Source organism: Bactrocera neohumeralis, chromosome 4, assembly GCF_024586455.1.
Source record: "Bactrocera neohumeralis isolate Rockhampton chromosome 4, APGP_CSIRO_Bneo_wtdbg2-racon-allhic-juicebox.fasta_v2, whole genome shotgun sequence".
Lineage (NCBI taxonomy): Eukaryota > Metazoa > Arthropoda > Insecta > Diptera > Tephritidae > Bactrocera > Bactrocera neohumeralis.
The window spans coordinates 23197468-23222745 of NC_065921.1; the positions used below are offsets into that span (position 1 = coordinate 23197468).

The 25278-nt window shown below is 33.4% G+C and overlaps 1 protein-coding gene across 3 annotated transcripts in view; it reads left to right on the forward strand.

Annotated features, from left to right (window-relative positions):
• LOC126757507 (gamma-1-syntrophin) overlaps positions 1-25236 on the forward strand; it is a 150227-nt gene extending 124991 nt beyond the window's left edge. For all 3 annotated transcript variants that reach the window (XM_050471478.1, XM_050471476.1, XM_050471477.1), the window contains 3 exons: positions 3450-3674; positions 11818-12021; positions 16439-25236. In XM_050471478.1, coding sequence (XP_050327435.1) covers positions 3450-3674; positions 11818-12021; positions 16439-16549 — 540 coding nt within the window. In that variant the 3' untranslated portion in view covers positions 16550-25236. The remainder of the gene's footprint in view (positions 1-3449; positions 3675-11817; positions 12022-16438) is intronic.
• The last annotated feature ends 42 nt before the right edge of the window (positions 25237-25278 follow it).

Sequence of the window (25278 nt, forward strand, 5' to 3'; positions counted from 1 at the left end):
AATTTAACCTCGATATTAGCTTAAATAAAAATTTAATATAAAAATTTAAAAATTGTTTAATTAATATAATTCTGTTGCAATCAGAGTCGGTTAGAGTAAACCGGTACCCGGAAATAACTAAAGTGAATTTTCTTGAAAAAATCTGCAGAGACTTGTTGCACTGTGCCTTTCTAATAACTTCTGCCTCGGGAGGAAATGTCATTGCATATAATTTTAAAATAAAGCATAATGAGGAGCATGATATATCATTACGATTCCAAGCAGAATTTCTCAAAAATTTCATTTAAATGCCCAGAATTCTTCTTCCGAAATTTTGGTTAAAAGTATGTGTGGTCAACTTGAAATAGTTTTTCATTATGATGCTATTACTGGTTTTTTCTAGGATCCTAGAGATACTAAGATACCAAAACCTTATTATAGATGTAAAATTATGAATACAACATTTTATATAATGGATTTTTAAACATAATATAAAGAAAATTTATAAAAACCAAAATTTATAGGATCATTGCTGCAGTTCGAAAATGGTTTTGCTGAAGTCAAAGCTATTCAAAATATAATCAAATTGTAAAAACATTACGAAGACTGATCATAAATAACATATATGTAACATTACTTATAATATGTAATGTTTACCACTTAATTAACCAATAAGCTTTCGTTCATATTCTGAACTTCCAAAAGTATTTAAAATTCATGTCCCTAATACACTTACCCCTACACATACACAAAAGCTTTCCCGTTATGGCTAGTACTCTTAAGATTTAATGCAATAATGCACCAAAGCAACATAGAATTGCAATGAAGAAAATTTTTGTACGCACGTCCAGCACAAAGCCGACAACAAGATTACTACACTGACATATGTCACGTATACGCCACGTGGGCTTGGAAGTGAATGAGTTGCACATGTGACTACTTACCATATATGCGCACATAAGCAAGCGCTGTAGCTTAAAGCAACAAAATGAACTTGTTTTTAAAAACCTCAAAGTAAAAGCAGCAGACAGAGGAAAATATATTAGCAACTACCCCACATACATATTGGCATACATACAAACACCGAAGCCGACAGCCAACAGGCGCCAAGTAACTAACTCACCGCAACTCGAGTTGGAACGTGCAATTGTGCAATTGTATTGCAATGGCAAAAACGCCAGCACAGGCAAATAAGCAATGATTGCAAAGAAAATCATTGCTAAACAAAAAAATATGCAGTCCCATATACTTGCATGGCTGTGCTTGTGTATGTAAGCCAATTTGAAGCTCTCGGTGCAGTGCTAGCCACGAGAAAACATAAAAAATAAATAAATACATAAATAATAAAGCTGAAAAAACTAACCACAAAGAAATGCACAAAAATAAGTTGAAATTGAAAATCGCATTTCCTTTTAGCATATCCTGAGCACAGCGTTGTGTTGGTGATAGCAAAAAATTATGCTGCATGGAAATATTTGTGCGCAAAATTTTCTCCAAGCACTCATACTATATAGATAAAAATCATATTTTATGCTGTGGCTATCCAGCAATGCAATGAGCGTTGTTGATTCAAGGCGAACGGAAATGTTGATGCTACGAAATTGCTGTGTCCAAGGCTACAGTGTTTCATTTGGCTGATGTAGAGAGTTAAAATATATAAAAAAATGGCGATATAGTGATATGCCAGCATATTTTGGAAACAACATTTATATACATAACGCACTTATTTTACTATATAAACTAGTTATGAAGAAGAAAAATACCAAGCATAAACTCAAAAATTGGCAAATAAATTCAAGATATCTGTAAGACAATCTCTCTTAAGTGTCGTCGAGGTATTAAGTCATAAGTCATGAATAACACATTTAATATTGACTCCTTAAGCTTGAAGGAAGTCTGGTTTATTGTTAAAGTCCAATGACTTCAAATAATCCCTCAATGAGGAGTCTAATGGTGTTAAATCACAACTTCTTGTTGGCCATTCAGTGTCACTATTTTTTTAAATAATCGAATCTCCAAACTTTTCTCGCAATAATTCAGTTGTTGAACGAGCTGTGTGGCACTCAACGCTGTCTTGTTAGAACCAGATGTTGTCAATATCAACTTCATCGATCTAGCACACAGTTGGAAGATTATTACGACCATAAAATGGCAGAATCACACGAAACGTTGCAATTAGAGAACGATTATTTTGATAATAAAATTGAATAATTATCAATCAATGAAACTTTTTATATTAGTTATGCCTTTTGTTGACTTACACTTATTACTTATATCAGTTACGCTTTTCGCAGGCAGCCATTCAAGGTTTGGTGCTTGATGGGTTCCAGGTATTCTCTGTCGGTTCGGTAATACATATAGCTGCACGTTCTCAGAAAAAGTTGAAATCCTTATCTAGCTTTCAAGCTGCGGCAAATATTTTAATATGCCACACTTATATTTACCGCTTGCTATCCTAAAGGCCAGTGCCCTGTTATATTTACTTTAAGCGGTTACATAGGTTTTCTCAGGTAAAAACAGCCTTTTGCAACAATTTTTTTCTCATATAAAATATTAAATATTTTATTAGAAATTTTTATTGTTACAAACATACACTATTAGCAAAGAAATTCTGAAATGTATATAAAAATTACGAATTAAAAAACAGAACAATAATAATTTTTAAAATTGTTATAAAAAATTTGTCTAATTTGTTCCATTCCCAAAAATATGCGAGGATGTCTTGAAATGAAAATAATCTCCATCAAAGATTAATTCGACAATTTGTGATATTTTAATGTTTTTTTTCACTGTTTTTAAGCATCGTTGCCTCACTGTGCGATTTTTTATATCCATTTAAGTCCATTTTTTCTCAAGGTTCTGCAATAATATACCAACCGTATTACGATAAAATAAATAGGGCAGCAATCGATGCAATTAAATATATAAATGCTTGAAACTTTGCTCAATAATAAAGTAGAAAATGTAAAGCAATAATCATAACAAGGGTCTGCAGAGCTTATTGAAGCAACAAAGCTCTCGAAAATGATCATTTGGCGGTTGTAGGTTTGCTTCGCTAAGCATATACACGTTTCTTTCTCCACTTTATTTTAGCCAATTGTTTGCGCCAAATTAAGTCAAGCCGCCATTTCAATCAATTCCAAATGCAATTTCCGCTTTTAGCGCCACATCACTGCGGACCTTCCGGCACATTTTTAGGCAGAGATAAAATGAAAATAGTTATCTTAAGAGGCCGAAATGTGTTTCGGTGCAAAGCAAATTAGATGTGGGTAAATGAATGGCTGAGCGCTGGCAATAATTTCCATTGTTGCTCGGCCCGTCATTTAATGCGCCGTTGCTAATTTATTAGTTGAATGTGCTGATTTCTTGCCTACTTTCTTTGTGTGTCTTTATTTTCTTTCTTGCAAAATGATCCTTCACAAATTTTAACAAATTTTCGCTTTACTTTTACACGCCGCTTCCATTTACAGTTAAATGTCGCCGGTTTGTCGAAGGCACTAGTGGCCTACAAAGTCTATCAGACGATGTTTCGTGTCGTAAAGGAATCGGAAACGGTGGATAGTCGTCAGCATTGCTTTCTGTTGCAGAGTTCCGGTCATGAGCCACGTTATCTGAGCGTCGAGACGCGTCAGGAGCTGCTGCGCATCGAAAATAGCTGGAATGCGGCCATAGTGACGAGCGTAATTAAATTGGGCGTAAGTTTTTTCAACAATTTTGTATATATGTAATATAATATATATGATTGTATGTAAATATATGCATGTGTGTGTGAGTTATTTGCGTAAAAACGATTTAGTTTTAATATAGCCACTTAAATGCCATTTATACACAACCGCTTGAACAAATGAGACAATTTTACATTTTACGGTTATTACGGTTATTCCATTACATGCCACATTTCTCCGCAAGTTGCAAGCGACCAACAAAATTCCACACACAATTCTCGGCACACAATTGCGGTTGTGTGAGCACTTAAATGTGCCGAACACACACGGCGGTCGCCAAATATGCTCGTCTATTTGTTTGTATGTATATTTGTGGCATGAATGAGTTGCACGCGTAGTTGCCGTTGCGTTGTCTTTGTATGTGTTCTCCTGGCCATTAGTGCAATTACCGGGCGTCAGTCACTTGAACAACCGAGGCTCCAGGCAGAAACGCATCATTGTCGTTGTGGCATTTTGCATGTTGTCCCGCAATTAGTAGCAACTTAACCTTGTCTACGAAGTTTTGTTTATAATCTGGTTATTTTGCGTACTCGGCATTATTTTCTTTATAACTTTTACACAACGTTCTTTAGCTTTGCCACGCTCGAGCGTTATGTAAGGTTCTTTGGTTGTGTGTTTGTGAATTATGAGACGTGATTTGTTCACGCGTTTCGTTGAAGTAAGGTCAGGATTCCATAACATTGCATTAGTGCCAGTAAATAAGTGTTGTTAGGCCGCAAAGAGCAATTTGGATTGAAATCGATAATCGAATCGATAGCCAATAAAGTCTTTAAAGTCTGAGGAGTCCTTGTATGTACTTTATATCAACGGTATTTTTCAGGTTAATACAGTAAAGCAATGCAAATTAATATCCTTTAATTCCAATAGTAGAAGCTGTGACATATTTTATGTCGCTTTGTAGTCATTAAAAACATATTTAAAGGGTTAGGACACTTCAGGATTTTCAAAAGTTGGAACAAAAACGTTTGGCTATAAGAATCAGCCAGCAAACTGCTGTGGAAGGACAACATGGAAGAAGGAGTGAGGAAGCCAGCAAAGCTTTATATGTTTGTAGGCAGATGCTCGGCACAACCTGGGGGCTCTCTCACTCTCTCATGCACTGGTGCTACACAGCTATTGTAAGACCAATTCTGGTCTACGGTGCAGTAGTATGGTGGACAGGCGTACGGAAATCCATCTCTCGAAAGCCAATGGAAAGGGTTCAGAGGCTCGCTGTGCTGTGTATAACAGGTGCTTTATAACAACTCCAACGGCGGCTCTTGAACTCGTACTGAACCTATAGACCTCTTCGATGAAAGCTGCGCCGCAAAATCCGTGGAAGGACTACTGGCTGCAGGAGTATTTACATATAGAACCTTCGGACATAGCTCGGTGGGTAATGGCGGTTGGGTAAACATGGACTACATGATCCCACTTTTCATACGGGAAAGAAGGTTCAAAGTAAACATAGAAAAATATGGTTGGCATAAAGTTATGTTAGCTATGCGTAACACTCTAAACATTTATACGGATGGCTCGAAAGTGGGCAATGGAGTTGGTGCGGGAATATACTGTGCAGAGTTAGGCATAAAACAACCTTTTAAGTTGCCGGACCACTGCAGTATATTTCAAGTTGAGGTCTTTGCTATTATGAAAGCCGCGGAGCAGGTCTCTAATGCACCTGCATGCAATTCCAGAGTCCACATCTACGTAGACAGGCAAACAGCAATCAAGACAATGACCTCATATCGCATATTGGCCAGAAGTGCCTAAGGAAGCAAGGCAGCAGTAGAAAGTGTTGCCAAAAGCAAGCAACTTCACTTCTACTGGGTGCCAGGCCACAAAGGCAATTAAATAGTGGCCGAGATTGCCAAGTATGGTGTACAGCTAACATCCGAAAACGTGATCAATATTGGGAAACCCATGGATTTTCTATATGATGATCTCGACAGAAGCAGGGTAAAGAAAATCACAACCCAATGAAACGAGCAGATCGATAAGCCTGCAGAAAATGTCTAGAGCAGGGCACCAGGGAAACAATGGAGCATCTTTTGTGCACTTGTCTGGTGTCGGCCAGACTACGCTGTAAGCATCTGAGGTATGATACACTGGAGGAGGTATTGATAATCAGACCGCAGAGTCTGTTAAAATTTGCGTCAAGCGCAGGTATGCATGGCTAATTAGCCTACCAGATTAACCTTACCTAACCTAACTGCATAGTTCAAGCTCGCAAACTGAATTCATAAATAAATATTTTTTCCTCACATTTGGAATTGCGGCTACGAAATTTAGAAAAGGTCGTGAAATGATCGAAAACTTTCCTACACGAGTTGGGCATCTCTGTTAACTACGACTTTATCGAAAAAGATAAAAAAGCAAACTGACGTGTTGGCATCAAAAAGATAACAGAGGATGTCAAAATCTCTTATGGAACGGGTCAATACATTTTGGTTAATGTTTTCGGTATGAAGCGAGTCAATGCTAGACTCGTGCCAAAAAGCCTGAATGTGCTGCCAGATTTACCATTATTGTGATTGATTATTTAATCAAACATGAAACGGGAGTAATCTTCAGCCAACATATTCGCCAGGTTGTCTGTTATTTTTTTCTGTTTTCGAAAAATAATAATCGCCTATGAGAAACGCGCTATTAATTCATTAAACCAATATAAAAAACTATATAAATAAATAATATTTCGACTTTTCCTCAAATCTTATTGATAGAGCGTCAAATAGTTACTAAACCAACCTCAACTGTAACTGTAGCTGTAGCATGCAACAAGTAAAGACAGATTCCAACAAGACTAGACACAATTTATTGATGCAATTCACTTGCATTTATGAAGGCAATTGACCGTTGACACACACATACAGCTGCAGCTCTCGAGGCGGCACTTAAGTGCAGACCACTTGCCATTCAATGACAAGAGGACACTATTTGTTTTGGGTGACTTTCATATTTCATATTTTTAATGCAATTTTCTGGCAACACTTTTGCAGAGAATAATGGAGGGGGAACAAAATTGGATTTAAGTATTAAGGTATGATTGACAAAATATTTCTGGCTTTTCTAATAGATTATAATATTAAAAAAGCCTACACTTTATCGTACCTAAATTTTGTGGACGAAGGTGTAGGTTAGCTTAAATGCTCGTTCCTAACACGGTTCATTGTAGTACCTACAACTCTTATAAAATTGATTCTAAAAACCATGATAGATGAGTAAAGCACTCTGAGCCTATAACAAATTTGTTGAGGCGTTAATGTCTGTTCCTGTTTGCCGAAGGTATGACTGCCAAGATTTTTAAACCTCAGTCTTGTAAAAGCTGGAAAAGGGAGGATAAAGTACCTAAGTGTTTTCACCTCACCTTCTTCCATACAACTTCCGGCTGTATTTTTAACCGTACAGCATAAATTATTATTGTATAATGTCCACCAAGAACTCTTCCGATTGCGACAAGATGAACTTGGCAGAGTGTAAGTATTTCAGTAGATTCGCAGTCACACAGAGGCTGGTCGTCAACCAACACCTGCTAACCGCATGCACGTCTCATAGGTCCAGTTCTACAAGGCAAGATGATAACAGGAATCCAACTCGTTCCCCTTCAAACGAATCTGATCAAGAAATAGCTTGTTGTTACATTTAGTGAAGTTAGATACTTAATGCTAGTACCATATTGCCACCCGCTCTGCTGTGGGAGTGAATGCTCACCACTAAAGCTTCTTTAATAGCAGCCACTTCCATTTGAAAGATACTACAGTGGTCCGGTAGTGTAAGGCTAGGACTGACCGATAGATTCTAATAGAAGACCCTCCTACTACCCTAGCTCCTAGCTTCGACCCGCACCTTTTCTCTAGCAGCTCTTCCTAGTCCATATATCCCTCGTCGACCTCGTCGTCGTATTTCTTTTTAAGAAATATTTCATTCAGTCTAATTGTCTATACGAGTACTGGTAAGCTGGAAACACATATCCGAGAATCCAATTTCTTCAATATACACAGTTGCGATATCTTTCCTTATGTTTATCCGTATATTCCAAATTCTACTGAAACATTAAATTATTTTTTATGTAATTAAATTGTTTAATCTCTCTTAATTGAATTATGATAACTAGAAAAGCTCAGTCCGTATTTGTTTGCATATCAACCAAACTTGTTGGAGATATTTTCATCTACCAATTTTTCATATATTTGAAAAATAGACAAATTTGCATAAAATCTGGAAATAACTATCATATACCGAATATGAGGTCCTCAGTGCGTATGATTGATTTTTTACCTAATAAAAAGATTTTCAAACTTTCGATTGACTTCATACCTTACATATCGGTCAAATTATTTTTAAATAAATAGTTTTGTTGATACCAGAAAATATCAGAAATATAAAGTGTCGCTTCCTTTCAGAATTATACCTCCCTTACTTTATTCATTATTAAGGGAGAGGTTGGGCTTTCAAGGTAAAAAATACTGTTTTTGCGAATTTATTTCTTAAATCTGGATTGAGTAATTTTATTCGAACCTTTTGTACATTATTGAGCAGACTTTTGACAATATAGGGTAACTTTTTCATGCAGAAATATTGAAGCATAAGCCCGTAACAGAGCTTCCCCCAGAACGTCTTGAGAAAAAACAATTTGCGGTGTTCACCATAACTCGGCTGGAAATTATTTGAAAATAAAAAACCAAGAAAAATTAGTCAAACTATAATCAAATCTTCAAATCTAGATCAAAAAAAATCAGCAAACTCCTAAGAATAAAAACATTTTCCACCAAAACTATATGACACCTACAACTGAAGTAAATACCGTTGACTATTCGCCACAAATCAGTGTAAAAATGTACTTATAGCATTATTGGCAAAGAAGTGAGCACAAAAACACTTAATCGTGACATTTTACTTAACTTTACCCACAAAGCCACAGCTACCAAGGACAAAGCAGTAAAGCTAGCACCATGTCTGACAATCTTGTATAATATTTGACAAAAGCATATGTGTGAACATGTCCACCTTTCCCAGCAGATATAAAGCTATATTATAAGCTTTCGTGCAAACAACAATGTGAGACCAAGTCGAGACACTGAAATCACAAGGCCGACAATACCAAAAACTCATATGTGCTAATACATATTAAGTTGTGGTCACGAGCATGCACACCCAAAATTCATAAGCTCACAAATGTATGTACATATAGACATATGTTTGTATAGAATGTCTACTTTAGCCGCATGGCGTCACCGCCCTTGAGCTTTCGGTTCTTAACTTTTGCTCAACACAACTTTGCCATAATGTCCATTGGTCACCGCAACTCTTTCCATCCTGTTGCTTGCTCACTAACTTGTTCGAGGACTTTTATGCTTAAACAAAAAATACTTGCTCATTTATACGAGCAATGCCGAAAAGTTACTGTTACTGTTGCTGGTTGTTGGCATTCAAAGGACCTCGTCGTCGTCTGCTTATTTGCTCCAAGTACAATGACCGCCGGTATAATGCGGTGATTTAACAGTTACACACATATAATTATTTTCTCTCTTTTTTTGCGCACTTCTTGCCGCATTTTTGTTGCAGTGCCAAGGTACCAATAGTTACCAAACTTTTTTGCACTAACAGCTCTACACCAGCAAACTAAGTATTAAGAATTATTTGCGAACATGCAAAAAAATTATATATGAGCGTGCACTGCTCCATCGATTTGTTAGCGTAAACGCGGAGGGAGTGTAGGAAAATTGTGGGAAATCGATAAGCATTTCATGTTGTGACTAGTTGCGTGTCTTTAACTACGTATGTGTGATATGTAATGCACACAACTGCAGGCTGTATGCAAATTGGCTAAATTACAATCAAAGTAACTGACAAAGGGGCTATCTGGGTGCCGGACGTTTCACACTGTGATTTTGGATTGTTTCGTAAGAGAAGAAATTAGGGTTGAGTTCATTAACTATAGATGGGAATATGCTGAAATTTCAAAACTATTTTTTGCTAAAATAGTCATACGAGTATTCGGTATTGTTTATCTTAATACAATTATTTTTGTACAAAATGTAATAATATTTAAATCAATCTTGCTCCCGATCAAAAATGGTAACATAGCTTCTGAATAAAACTATAGTATTAGCTCTTTATTAGGATTAGTAGAATGTGTAAACGACAAATTACAGGAAAATCCCAGTTACCCTTAACTTTTAATAGCAGAGCAGCAAATAACAGGCAGTAACTTTGTAATTCTTAGTGCGACATCGCACGCAAGCCAATTAACTTACATCTCTTTCTTTGAGAGGCGATTTTAACTTAATAAATTGCAAGGCATTTTTCATATTCCAGCTATTTGAGGCTTGCTTTGAAGCGAAAAGGAAGCAGTTTTATTTTTTACGGCTTAATAATGAGTGGAAAATAAAATTTTAAATATTTTTGTTTTTAGTTTTAACGTTTAAAAATCAAAGTGCAGTGTTAATAGTTTTTATGTAAAGACTGATTTTTTCGCAAAAAAATCCAAAAATTTGCTGAAAACTCGAGAGATTGCTGAAAGATTAAACTTGTCTATGGCGCTACAATTTTTTGCATCCCTCCGCTCCAGACTATGCATCCCTTTGCATAAAATGCTTCCAGTCTAACTCCCAGAGATTCTGTCTAGTAACTATTGATCTGTGTAGCCTGGCGTGGCAGCTTCTTGGCTATTTTGGTAAAATGTTTAGCTCCTGGGAGGAACGAAACAGTGTGTGCCTAACAGTCGAAGTCAATTATTTTATTGTTATTTTCAACAAATAACCTTTCAGAGCTTAATACTTCTTTAACGTCAATATTAAAGCTCAAACTGTACTGTGTCAAGCGATCACAAAACTGTCTGAGAACTGTTTTTTTAGTACGAAATCGTATCCTTCTAATGCCACATAGCCACAACGCCCGATATAGATCATCACCACTATCTATTGGAAGAATAACACTAGTTTAAAGTAATTTTGTGACTGTGCTGTTAGAGCAAGTTCCCTGCTAATTTTGGGTTGCTAAAACCGCTAATGATATTAAAAATAGGCTAACTCGTAGGTTGTTTTGTGTTGTAGTCAAAGCGTCTAACCACCATCATTTAGAAAAATGACAAAAATAGTAGCACGTGTTGAAAAATTTTTGAACTCAAATTCGTAATGACAACTCCTCATATACTCCACAATCGCAAATTTTTCCTTCAGATTTGTTGAGTAATGTAAAAGAATTATTTTCCCAAACTTTAAACATATATTCTCCTTCTTTATTGGCGTAGACAACGCTCGAGCGGTTATAGCCGAATTGATTATACTTATTTTACGTCCAAAAAATATCCTTGCTTGCAACTTACACATAAGTAGAAAGCCAGCAAGCATTCCATTTTCGCAAGCAGTTTATATTCATACATTTATAAATTCCCAAGAAAGCTATTAATTTCAGCTGCTGAAATAATTGAATTTTATCGCACTGGTTAGGTCACCACAAAGGCGCTGTTAAAAAGGCTTGATTAATGGTGTTAAAGCATTTTAAACCGCGCCAGAAGTAATAGCAAGATAATACTCTATTGCTACTTGCCGTTATACGCCCACAAATACATACACACAGGCAGCTATTACAAGCAGAGTTATTTTTTAGCAGCTAAGGACAAGTGCGTACATATTTATGCGCACATATATATATATATATATATATATATATAAACCAGCTACTATCCACTGGTCCAACTTGGAGGAGGATAAACTTTTTGATTCGTTTATTGCCACAAGGCTGTCACATTATTTCTAAATTAAGCCGAGTAAGTGTCCAACAACTCATAATCATTTCGCTGAAATGCCTCAAAATGGCGGCTTCATTGAGATGAATGACAACGGATTAATAACACTAAATGCAACTGTGTGTGTGAGAGTGTTTATATTACGTATATAATCGAATTTCAAACTTCTTAAATAAACTATTTTATATTTATATAATATAAACTAAAATTAATGCATAAAGTAATGCAAATATATATATTTATAACAAAAGAATTATATATAATATTATCACAACACTCTACAATTTTCTTTATTGCAATTTTTTTCTACTTTTCACACCTCATTCATAACTTTGCATTATTTAATTATGCCTTTCTTCTGCTTTATACACACTTCTGCCGCAGCGCAAAACTTTCGCCGTCTCACATCATGGCAAGAGTGGCGGTCTAACTTTGGACTGGCAGTCGGGTTTCTCGCTGGCGGAAGGTGCCGACTCGGCCATCGTTTGGCAATATAAATTTTCACAACTGCGCGGTTCCAGCGATGACGGCAAATCAAAATTAAAACTACATTTTCAGGATCATGAAACGCGCGCAATTGAAACAAAAGTAAGTACAAAATGCGTGTGTGTATGTAAGTATGTGTACGTGCAAGCAACACGAACTGCTAATCCAAGCGCAGCCAACAGCTTAGTTCGGTATATGCGGCATATTTCCTCAACTTGCCACCATCCGCTCCCACTTTGTCTCACTATATCGCTTGTGATTGATGGTAATGAGTTCAGCAATGGCGAAAGTGCAGGAATGTCGCGGACCGGTGGCGGGAAGCAGGCGACTGTCGCGAAAGCCGCGTGACAGCCGCATCGAAGTACCATTTCACAATTTTCCTGCTTCTGCTATGCCTTCAAATACTCGTACCGTCTACTTCTGCCTTTGTTTCGTGCATTTGAAAGCGTAGCGTAGGTATGACATGGCGTATAAGTAACAAGTACCAATATCGCCGAAGTGGTAGTGCAGCTATAGTTTTGTTGCCATAACTCCAGCTTTTTATTTCAATACTATTTCTTCAGTTTTTACGCGCTGTTTTTCTTGAAGTGCCTACTATTTCTTCTTGAATAGAAATAACGGCATTAGTTCGTAGTTGTTTATTGCTCCTTTTGCATTGCGTTCTCTACAGTTACACTACGTGATTGGAGGAGAGTGGTTCATTTGTAGCTGCTCATTTAAAATTTTTTCACTGTTTTAATTCCCTTGCGACCCCACCATCAGTCTGTAGCCGTTCTGTATACAATTTTCATAGAGTTGCTTTTAGCGTAGTTTTATATCAAAGTTTTTTTTTTTTTGAAAAACTTTCTTGAGAAGTGACTCCTAGGCAGAAAAGAAGTATGCTATGCTGTTGTTTGTTTTTATGATCATTATGATTTAGTATGTACTATATTTGGTTTATGTGATGAAGTAGGCTAAAAGTATAAACATTCGTACACATATATTTGAGATTGAGGGGTGATGTTGGAGCGATGTTGAATTGTTTGTGCTGAAACCCATTGTTGTACAATGATGCGGTACATTTGTAGTTGTTGAAAGTTGGTGACCCATATATTGATTGCTTTCATTATAGGAGTGTACATATTGTGCATGGAAATATGGTGGTTAATGGAGTAAAAAAAACAAAAGTTTAAATATGTTGGGGAAAAGTTGTAGTTCGATTTTTAAGCTATTTTGTTTGTTTCTAGTTTTCATTTAACTCATTCGAAATAAGTTTCTGCAGCAGAGTTTCATTGATTTATAGTTAGGTATATAAAATATATGTTATAAATATATATATTTTTAGTAAGTTATATAAACTAAATCACATGATACTGTACACCAAGTAATTAAAAGTTATAGGAATTCTCTCCTGAAAAAAAAATATTGATGATTAGACAGGTGGTTATTATTACCTAAATTTTATGGAGCGATAGCCAAAAAAACTGATTCCACCACCCTCAGCAGCTAAAACGAAGTCTCTTTCATAAAGTGATTCCACTAAAGTCTATAAGCTTTTGGAGGCCGTTTTAAAGCCTCTAGAATCCGGTATATATTGTGGAACTTATGCATATATACTTCTGTGTGCAAAAAATAGTAAGACTTTGTTTATAATTTTAAAATTATTAAATCAAAGTAATCTCTCTTGGCGCCAATACACTTGTGGCAACGTTTTTTCAAATCCTGAAAAAGTTGTTAAAGTCAATTTCTGGAATAGCCTTCAATGGGCGTAGCGATTAACGTTCAATTGAGTAAAAACGGAACTATCGTTTGAATTTGCTGAATAGCCAGAAGTCACACTAAGCTGCATTCGGCGACTATGTTGGTTTCGGGACGATATTGGTTGAAAATTTCGCGAAAGAGTCTCGAAGAATCAATGCAGTATGCGACGGTACAAACTTCAGTTTTTTTTTAAGAATAGCTTCGCGCAAACCACGCATTACACTCAAATAATATTCTTTGTTGACAGTTTAGCTAGTCGGAAGGAATCCAGAATGCACCTCAACTCCATAATCGAAGAAAACTGTCAACATTGCCTTGATTTTTAACCTGTGGCATGGCTTTTTTCGGCTTCGGCTCACCTTTGCCACCATATCCAAGACTCATTGGCACTAAAAATACTTTTTATGACATCCTGGTAATCGGAAAGCATTATTTCACATACATGACCAATCAAGCTTTCACTTTTCTTAGGCCCAAATGATCTTTCAAAATGGTTTTCACTATCCTTCCGATATTCCAACGATACCACCTGGCCGTCCTGGATATGGTTCATCGTCAACGCGTTCTCGACCCTCTTTAAATAATTTTTAACTATCAAAAGCACTCTCTCGCGGCAAACAATTATCACCGATGGCCGATAGCAAAGAAAACCCTCCTAATTCGACAAAGTGTTATAATCTTAGAACTTTTCTGGTCTCATGCGGTTGATTTGCGAGTTTATATTTTAACCTTTTATAATACAGCACAAGCAAAAAAAACCTTCCTAAATCGACCCTTTTAATTTTGATCTTTTTATTAATAAAAGTTTAAAAACAGAAATTGCTCTTAGTTTTGTTGAACGCTGGACTAAGGAATTACGAGATCCGTAGAATTTTAGTAGCCTCTTTTTACAAATTTGGTTGACCCTGTATTTTAGTTATTCTAATTACCAAATCCATTCTGACATTTTAAATTATGTTCAAAGCCCATTTTTTCACCTTAAGGCACTTCCGATGAGATTCTAGGATAAGCCTACCTCCATATACTAGTCGTTAAAAACTTTTAAGTCTATCTACACTCACGTTAAAGTGAAATGCTGTACTTAATATTCTTAGTGAAAATCTTGAATTGAACAGTTTGCAGTTCATTTCTCTTGTTTGAAATTATATTTAATACCCCGACTCTCTAATCGGCGCAGTTTAGACACTTACTGTTAAGAAAATTTAGAACAAAATTTCAACTAAACGAACATATCCGCCACATTTGTCAAGTCTCTAATTTTCATTCCTGGACATTGGACTTTTCATAAATAAAAAGACTATTTTCGACGCTGAAAAAGTCTCTTTCCTTTCATAACTCGGTGTATTCAACCTTAGTTGGGTATGAAGAGGGTAATCGTTGGATTATTATTAAAAATTTGATATCTAGATACATTTTCGTAATAAGAATTTTCGAATTTCCTAACTATAATATATAGATTTTGCTACGTTATAAAAAACCAACCATCCTTTCTAATTCAAAGACTTTAAAAATCAAATAGTATTTTTAACCGTTAATCGTTCTATTCTCTCACAAATTACAAAAATAATAATGCTTTTGAGCAAACGGCCGATAACTTATTTGTTGCGTATACGCACAGCCGAACTCTAGTGAAATAATTCAGATTATACTCAGCTTGGTCAACATAGATGTATTCATTTAGTTACCTTCCAATAAAATGGTTTATCTGTTCAAAATTAGTTTTCAAAACTGTTGTGGACAGAAACGGTTAAAAAAATTAGGTTGTAGAAGAATGGATCATTATTAAAATATGTTTTTTTCTGCCAGTCAAACTTTCCCATGAACAACTTATTACCTAAGCGTGCTATCGCAGCCTATTAAATGTGGAAATCCACTTTATCATTGGAAGGTTTCGAAAAAGGCCCAAAAATAATAATACCGCTCGACGTTCGGAGCGCTCGGAATGCACAACTGGCACTACCTCAAACTGTAAACGCGTTTTTCTCAAAACACACTTTTTTAAACTGGCGGACATGATTCCGGTCGAACTACTCAACCGATTTGCTTAATTTTTTTTTTAATGTTTACAAAACGTCTGGCTATCGTCCTTACTAGATTTATAATTTTTTATAATTTATTGACAATGTTATGATAAAATTTATGTAAAAAAACATGGAGAAAAATTAAAAAAAAAAAACGTTAATTACTTTTTTATTTATCAACATTTTTTCATGATTATAGTAGGGACGATAACCATTCACGCACTTTTTAAGAATAAATTGGGTTTTTGTGTTTCTGATGATCCAAACATGAGAAATCGTGTCCGCCAGTGAAAAAACGCATCTCATTCACCTAGCCATTTCTCCAACAGACGTCATCAAAAAATTCCGAAAAAAGTTGTTTATACACTCTACGATATACCTCATGATATGTGAAAAAAGTTCTACTGTAGAATAAAAATTTCTATAAAAAAATGTCAAAAAACAGGCCAGATTACTCTGCTAACCCCTTAAGTATAGTTTGACATTTCATCATCGAAAGACGAACCAAAATTTTGTTCAGCAATGAAACCCATTCAAAGAAATTCCATATATCAAAATTTAATGTATTAATATATGCGATTTTAGCTTTTCCTTACCTTTAATTGATATTAATCCTTATGATTATAGGTTTACGAATATTATTATTCCATTTATCTTCTGTCTTTTCTTTAAATATTATTATAAATATTCAAATATTATCAAATAAATAAGTTACTTCACAAATTTCCTCTATTTCTTATATATTTTCATTAAAACAGGAACTGGAATGTCAAGTGCTGCAAAGTTTACTCTTTTGTATGCATGCCTTTTTGACCGCCAAAGTCGCCTCAGTTGATCCGGCGTTTCTAAGTTCTATACAGCAAACCTAAAATCGGTGCACTGAAAACATCTAAACAAACAACGCGGATGAAATTCGTGGCGCCACGCATACTTTGAGCGAAAATGCGCTACAAATGTGGCAGAAGGAAATTTATTATGTATTGAACAATTCCAGCGGCAAGTAGGTACTTAAAAAATTACAAACTAACTAAAAAAAAACAAAAAATATTAAAACAAAAAACATGAAGAAAGAGAAATATTTATAACTGATATTAAAGAAAATTAGCTTAAAATTTATACTTATACTTTGGCATATAACACTTATAGATATTTAAAACAATTACGATACTTAGTATGAATATATTGAAAAGCATGGCAAATACGTGTGTGCTAAAATTATATAATACAATATAAATCATATTGAATATAAACGTCTGAAGGCATTAAAGTCTTAAATGCGATATGTACTTGTAGACCTAAATGCATTAACAGAACACACATAGATTGTTCTATTCATAGAGATCTGCTGATCGGCAAGCAAATGTTGGTGCAAGCGCGTAAGTTAAGCGGTTACCGCTAACTTTTTCCCATTATTAGTCATTGTTAATCATTACTATTAGCTTGTTATAATTAAGGTATGTAATTAATATGGTTAAATAATGTCAGCTCTACGGACGCAGGAAAATTTATTTTCTAATTTTGTTTAGCACAAGAAAAACTTATGCACCAAACAAATGTTTAATCCTATGAAAATACATAATTATATATACATATGTACATATTAATGGTTCAATGCTTCTAAAGCTCTGTTATTTTAAAGAAAAATTTAACATAAAACTGAAATTTTATATAGAAATGATATAATTATTCTACCATTTGCCTACTTTCAGCTCTTTGAGACCCATTAAATATAGCTATAAGGTGCAGAGTGAAAATTATTGAATTTTATATACATAAATTAATCAATGAATCTGAAAAAAGTGGATTCACAGTAGTAAATTGAAGTCAAATATTGTTTTAAAAAATATACTGCATGTTAAATTTAAGCATTGAAATGTTCTCTATTCCCCGAACAGTTACTTCCCTATTGAGTACCTTCGAAACACGTATGATAAAAATACTAAATTATCACTTGGCGCGCTCCAAAAGTTATTATTAATTAAATTTTTTTTTGCAGATAAAAGTTAATCGTTATTAATAAATTTTATGGAATTTATTGGACGTTGTTTATAAAAAAAATTGTGTGCCATTTTATTTATAATTTTTCACTCTAAATTTTTTCGTAACAATTGTATTTAGTATATACAAAATTGCATAACTTTATCTAACCGTGAAAATTAAAATTAAAAATAAATAAACATTTGCCTGACACCATATTCTAGCTGAAGGTTACCTTTATGCCATCCAATAAAATACTAGTTTTTTAATCTGATAAAAGTCCTATTTTAGCAGGCGAAAAACGACAAAAGTTTTAAGTAAAATTCAAGTTTTTAAAATTCTCCTTACTTAAAATGTGTAAAAATCGACTTAATGTCCTGACAAAGATACAATCAAAATTTTTAGACTAAAAATTAAAATTTATTTGTATAAATGTGTTAACATTTCCTTGGAAAGTGAATAATAAAAGCTTTTAAAAATGAAAAGCTCATAATGCGAAATTTAAATCTTCCTAAAACGGTTCATTAAACATATATCTGCAACACATTTAGTGCGTAAAAAAAATAACATTTTCATTTTCTAAAATATACGTAGGTAGCGTTTATTGTGAAAAATGTTTTGTCTACTGACGATTATTCAATACTTGTTCCAATCTCGCATTATCCGATGATGGCAATATGCAAATAAATTTTCTACATATTCCACAGAAATGGACCGCCAAGTAAGTTTCTTGTTATTTTGGCTTTCATTAAAGTCCAAAAAATTGACATTTGGAGACTGTGATGACTAATCTAAAGTGACATTATGGTTTTCTTGTTTCCATTAAGTACAGAGTCTGCGTCATTTCGAATCATTTTCTCCTTGCACTTTTAATTCTTACGGCGTTCGGGTTTTCTGTGATGTGAAGCATCCACAAACATGCACCTTTTGTGGGTGCGTAACACTCCGTTGAGTAAATGTTTGCCTTTTCAAGGAACCCATGTACATTACTCCGATCGGTTGATGTTTTCCTGCATCTAATGCAACCTGTTTTCAATATGTGTTTTTGAAAGTAAAGTTTGATTGCAGTACTGATACATTTGTATTAGCCAGATACTACTACGAGCAAAAAAGAGTAAGACTTTGTTCATAATTTTAAAATTGTTCAAAATCTTAAAGTAGGGGACTACTACTTGGCCCTAATACACTTATGCCAGTTTGCAGAATAGCCAGAAATCACACGGAGCTCAATCAGGCGAATACGGTGATTGCAAAGGTGATCGTGGTGCAAAAATCAAAAGTTGTCAGCCCGTAATTTAGGCCTCTTTTTACGAATAGTTACCCGCAAATGACACATAAGACTCAAATTGTATTCCTTATTGACTGTTTGGCCAATCGGAAAGAGTTCAGACTGCATCACACCTCGATAATCGAAGAAAACTGTGAACATTACCTTGATTTTACATCTGCTTGGACGTGGTTTTTTCGAATCGGCACACCTTTGCCATTCAGCTGATTGATCGTCTGTTTTCGAGTCGTAAGCACAGATCCAAGACTGATCGCCAGTAATAATGCGTTTCATGACATTCTGGTTGTCGAAAAAAAACATTAACGTTTCGCTGTTTCTTCGAAAAAATTGAGTGATTTTAGATCCAATCTTGCATTCACTTTTCCAAATGGTTTTCACTGATCCATATATTCATGATATTTGAGCGATGCCGATAAGATCTCTGACTGTTAATCGTTGCTTCTCAAGCACCAAATCCTTTATTTTATTGACATGTTGATCATCAATTGATGTTGATGGCCCTGGACGTGGTTCGTCGACAATACGTTCTCGACCCTTTTTGATTAATTTTTAATAATCAATAACACTTGCTCACGAAAACAACATCGAAGGCGTTTTCTAACATTCTGAACATTTCGGTGCTGGAATTGGATTCCGCACACAAATTTTAATGGAACTTCTTTGTTGAATAATTTCACTCATCGTAAAAATCGCCGAATGCATTTATGTACTTCTGAAACAAGCGTATACTTAACACTACTGAACACCTTTGATGTGACATTTAGCACAGATGTCACTGAAGGTCATACCAACCTAGAAAAAACGTATTTCCACTAAAGGATTTCGGCGCGAAATTTAAATTAAAAAGTCTTACTCTTTTTGCCCACAGTAATATATCCTATTCTTTCTTAAACAAAATTTGTATTTGTTTAGCTTCTTTTAGATTGAGCAGTGGTTTCTTCAAAAAAAGGAAAACAAAAATGTTGTTCTCTCTTTTAAATGTCAGGTGACACCCTGGGTTGTCATCTATGTCTCCAGTTTCTCCATATTGGACTGACCACCTTTCACAAATGTACCATTAGGTAGGAGTAGTTTTTAAATATTTTCCAGTTTTTTATAGTCTATTTGGGACCTTTAGGTTCCTTCGTTAGAAAGGGTGCTTCAAAATGTTTCTTATATTGAAATTTTATTTTTCACCATTGTATTTTAATCTTTAGTTAAAATATTTAATAAACAAAACTAGATGGAAAATTAATGTTTGTTACATTACTATAAAATTTTCAAAAAATATATTTTTATATAGATTATATAGATTTGCCTAACGATATTAAATATTACTTCGATCCCGATCGAGGCCAAGTCTTGCTGCTCACTCGGAACAAAAATTAAAGTTTAGATGAGTTTTTTCTCAAAACTACTTTTCTTAACATAACTCTCTTAATTATCTATTGATTAAACTTAAATTTGATCAGCATATATCTCAAAACACAAAAATATACAGAAAATGCAAGATTTTGTTTTAGAACTATAATTGGAGCAGCATTTTCCGCCGGAGTACCACGGGTTTATTTAAATCTCACAAAACTTATAAGTATTCAATTAAACGATCCCTTAAGATAATTTTCAGTGTTTTAACTGCTATTTTATGGGGTTCACTAGAACAGTATACCCCGTAAAAATTTCGATCTTCAAGGGTGAGTTGCATAAAAATCTTATTTTTATTACGATTTAACCTCATAAAATGAAACATAAAATTAAAAGCGCTTCTCGCCTATCACATGAGAACAAGTGAGTAACTGTTTTGGGGGAAAAAAAATTTAAGTAATAAAAAAATTTATTTTAAAAGAAATGCACCATCTTACAACAAGTTCCCTGCAGATTGAGTTTTAGTTCACAGAAACCTACAATTGAACGTTAAAAGCTTCGATATTTTTGCACACTCAGTCACAATATGTCAATTTAAAATTGTGTCTTCTCCAAGCAAAGCAAAATAAAATATAAATTAAAAAACTTTTAACCAAAAAACTTACACTTATAAAAATACATAACTGTATACAATATTACATACGAAAATGCATTAAGTGCAGACAAACAATTGGTTATATAATACAAAATGTAGCAAAATATTCGAGTATGTGTGCAGCAAATATATATACTCCTCTATGCAACAGAAATCTCAACCTAGCCACCTTCTCTACCAAAAACACAAACAAAAACAAAAAATAAAAGTATTAAAATTTAAATGTATTTATGTACTATATTATATAGAATTTGACAGGCTTTCCAAATAAAAAGTAAAACTTAAAATTAACAAACCATATATATGTATATACATATATACTATGACACACACACATACATGTATAAATACAACCGATATAACAAAGTGAAATCAAATATTAAAACCGATTACTTTAAAATGTCACTCATACATACAAGTATATGAATAGTTTTTAAAAGCAAAATGCAAACAAATCGAATACCGATATACACGCGCAAGTGCAAATGTCACCGAAACGTCAACAACTCAGAATTGACAGCTCAAGTAAATGTCAGAACACAACTCATCAACTTAACCATATCAATCGCATAGAAACGAAAAACAAAATTTAAATACAAATACAAAAACAAAAAAGGAAAAACTTATTAATTACAAACTTACATAATAGCAGACTCAATGCAATGGCGAAAAAGAGTAAATAAAAAGAAAATATTTTCATGCGTACATACAACTACATACATAGTTACACAGCTAATCATAAATGCTATCTATACACACCAGTAAATAATACCGTCATATGCAATATACAAAATTATGCATACACATAGATATACATATATACATATATTATATTAAAACAAAAATTATATATATAACTTATATAATATACTCCTGCATATGTATGTATGTATAATTGGGCCGAAATTGTATACGCAAATTAATAAAATATACATAGAAGTATATATAAAAAATAAGTAATATTTTGAGATATTTTTTTAATATAATTTAATCACCCCATGAATAAAAAAATATTTTTTAAAGTACATAGTTAAAAATTTTGAAATAATAGAAAACTAAAATTTTCTTAATTAAAAACCGCAAGTAACTAAATTACAAGGAATAAAAAAAAATAATTACATTTGATTATTTTTTTGTTTATTTCCGAAGCTAAAATTTAACAAAAAAAAATAAATAAACCGGAAAATGAAAAAAAATAAATAACGACGTTTATTACGTTTGCAATAAATAATTTGAATAATAATAAGCGGGAAATTTTTTTACATTATCTTTTATTATTATAAAAAGGCAAAATAGTAAAATTCAAGGTTTTTCAGATTTTACGAATTAAAATATTTTTTAAAGTTATTTTTAAATATTAATACTCGGCAAAAACAATAAAAAGGCAATATTTTTCGAGTTACACACTAAAATATATTTTTATGTTTTTCTTTTATTCGAAAAAAAAATTAAAAAATGGAAGATTTCTTTTTCAAATTTAAAAAAATATATTTTTTGGTTAAGGTGCACTGTTATTATTTGAAAAACAATGTCAGATTTTACGAATTCTAATATTTTTTAAAGTTATTTTTAACTAATAATATTCGGCAAAAACAATAAAAGTCAAGATTTTTCGGTTTTTTTTTTTTTTAATTCCAAACATGTTTTCGGTTATATTTACTTTTTATTCGACAAAAATTTAAAAAAGCGAAGATTTCCTTTTCATATTTAAAAATATATTTTTTGGTTAAGCTTCACCGTTATTATTTGAAAAACAAATTGAAAAATTTCCAGTTTTTAAAAAATCCAAATATTTCTTTAGGCTATTTTTAACTATTAGTATTCGAAAAAAATAGTAAAAGTCAAGATTAATAATTTTTCGTTTATTTTTATTTTTTTAAGTTACTGCTATTAAACGTATTTAACAAAATTAAAAAAAATCAGTTTTTAAAAAATCGAAACATTATATATTGTGACAAAATGCACCCGATCTCGTAATAAAATTCCCCGGGTAAATGAGATTTCGAAAAATTTGTATTTTGCTAGTTGGTAGGACTGTCCTTAATTACTATGCCAAATGGGAGCGCGATTTGTCGACCAGTTTGTTTCCAGCAGCTGCTTGAGTCGGTACACCTCAGTAGTGCGTTAGGATTTTTACAATGGATAAAAATATCGAACAAAGTTTTTGTCTTAAAATTTGTATTTCTAAGCAAAAATAATTCCGAATGTTGGAAAAGGCTTACGATTATTCAGTTTTATCAAAAACACAAGCCTACGAATAGTACTAGGCCTTCAAAGATGTTCGAGACGAGAGATAGTTGACAAGCCTCACTCTGGACGACCTTCGACCTCTTCAACTAATGAAAATATTTAAAAAGTGAAGGATATGGTGCTTGAAACTCGTCAGGCAAGTGTTAGAGAGATGGTAAGAGAGCTGAACAGCCGCTCAAAAATCATGCTCATTGTTTTTTTTCGATATTTATGGTTGGTGCATCATGAATTTGGAACATCCGTCGAAAACGGCCAGAATTGTGATAGAGCAAGTCATGGATCTTACAGGATGATAATGCACCATCGCATCGAGCCACCATTGGGACCAAATTTAAAGCCAAAAACGAAATGAAAACTATCGATCAACCACCGTATTCACCAGTTTTGACTTCGTGTGATTTTTTCTTATTTTCTAAACTGAAATTGCCGCTTCGTGGATCGCGTTTACTGTCAGTCGAAGAGATAAAACAAAATTCGGTCATCCCAAAAAGTGCCTGTGAAAAGTGTTTCGAAGACTGGAAAAATCATTGCCGTAAATATATCACAACTGGTGGGGATTACTTTGAGGACGGCAAAATAAATATTGATGAATAATTAAATTTTTTGCATTTTACTTGCAACTTTCGGGTATTTTTTTGTCACAATGAAAAATCGAAGTTTATCAATTTTAAATTATCGAAATATTTTTCAGTTATCTTCAACAATTAATACTCGACAAAAATAATAGAAGTCAAAATTTTCCAGTTTTTTTTTTTAATTCCAAATATTTCTTTTAATTAGGTTTTAGAATTAAAAAATAAATATTAAAATATTTTAGTTTAATTCAAAATCAGAATTAAAATATTTTAAGTTTAAAAAGTTAAGATCCTTTCATATTACAACTAATTGTATTGGTTAAGATTCACTGCTATTATTCGACAAAAACAAGAAGTGTAAACAACAATAAGTTTTAGAAAAATCCGTTATGTTTTTTTGCTTATGGTTTGTTTTTTTTTTTTTAAATCAAAAAAGTTATAAAATCAAGTATTTTAAATTTTGAAAGAATCCATGAATAATTAAAAAGCATCAAAATATTTTTTGGAAGACATGCTGAAATTAACATGAAAATACTGCTCCTGCAACAAGAACGCAGACCTGACTATTTTAAATTCCAGTAATAACAGTCGAATTACGCCCCTGATTTAAAATCATTATTCTTAAGCACCTCAATAACCTTCACACAGCGCTTATCTATAGCAGTATATTAATGGTAATTTATGCAGCTCACTCATACACACACACACCCACACACTTAAAGCAGATCCATCAAATTATTTGCATACATGAGTGAGAACGGTAATCCATTAATATTCTTAATTATTTAGCCAATATACTCAATCATCCGCTTAATATAATACAAAAGCAACAGCAAATACAGCAACAACAACAACAAAATCACAAACACCACGTCATTCATATATACCGTTAGTTTTCCATGCGCTAAGTACAACAATAAAAATGATTATCAAAAAGCAGACAACAACAAACAAACAAATGAAGCATTTGTAGATTTAATCAAATGGAAAATAAACTTTAAAATAAATAAATTGCATTTGTAGTGAAGCAATAAAAAAACACTATTTGCTTTGGGCAAAAGCAACATACAACAACATAATAATGTGCATATGTATGTACTTAAAGAAAAAATAAATTTGCTCATTTTTATGTGCGATTAAAGAACTTTATTGTAAGTTTGTCTGAATTTGGTTTGCTTTATAATTTACAGTTCATTTATCGCTGTATATACAGTATGTGCGTATACACACACACAGATATTTATAGACACATACGTGTATACAGTTATTGCGTAATGTTGTGGAAAAAGGCTCTTGCGGCAAAAACATGCAAAAATGTATAACGGCATTATCTGTAAGAAATTGCAAAATTAAATTTAAAATAACAGAAAAACAGAAAAACAGCAAAACACAATGAAAACTAATGGGAAAGGGAGAAATGAAGAATTGCAAATAAAACGCATAAAACTCATTGCTATTAGCAAAATTCGCAATCTGTTTTCTTTAATGGTTGAGGGTTTCAACGTTGTA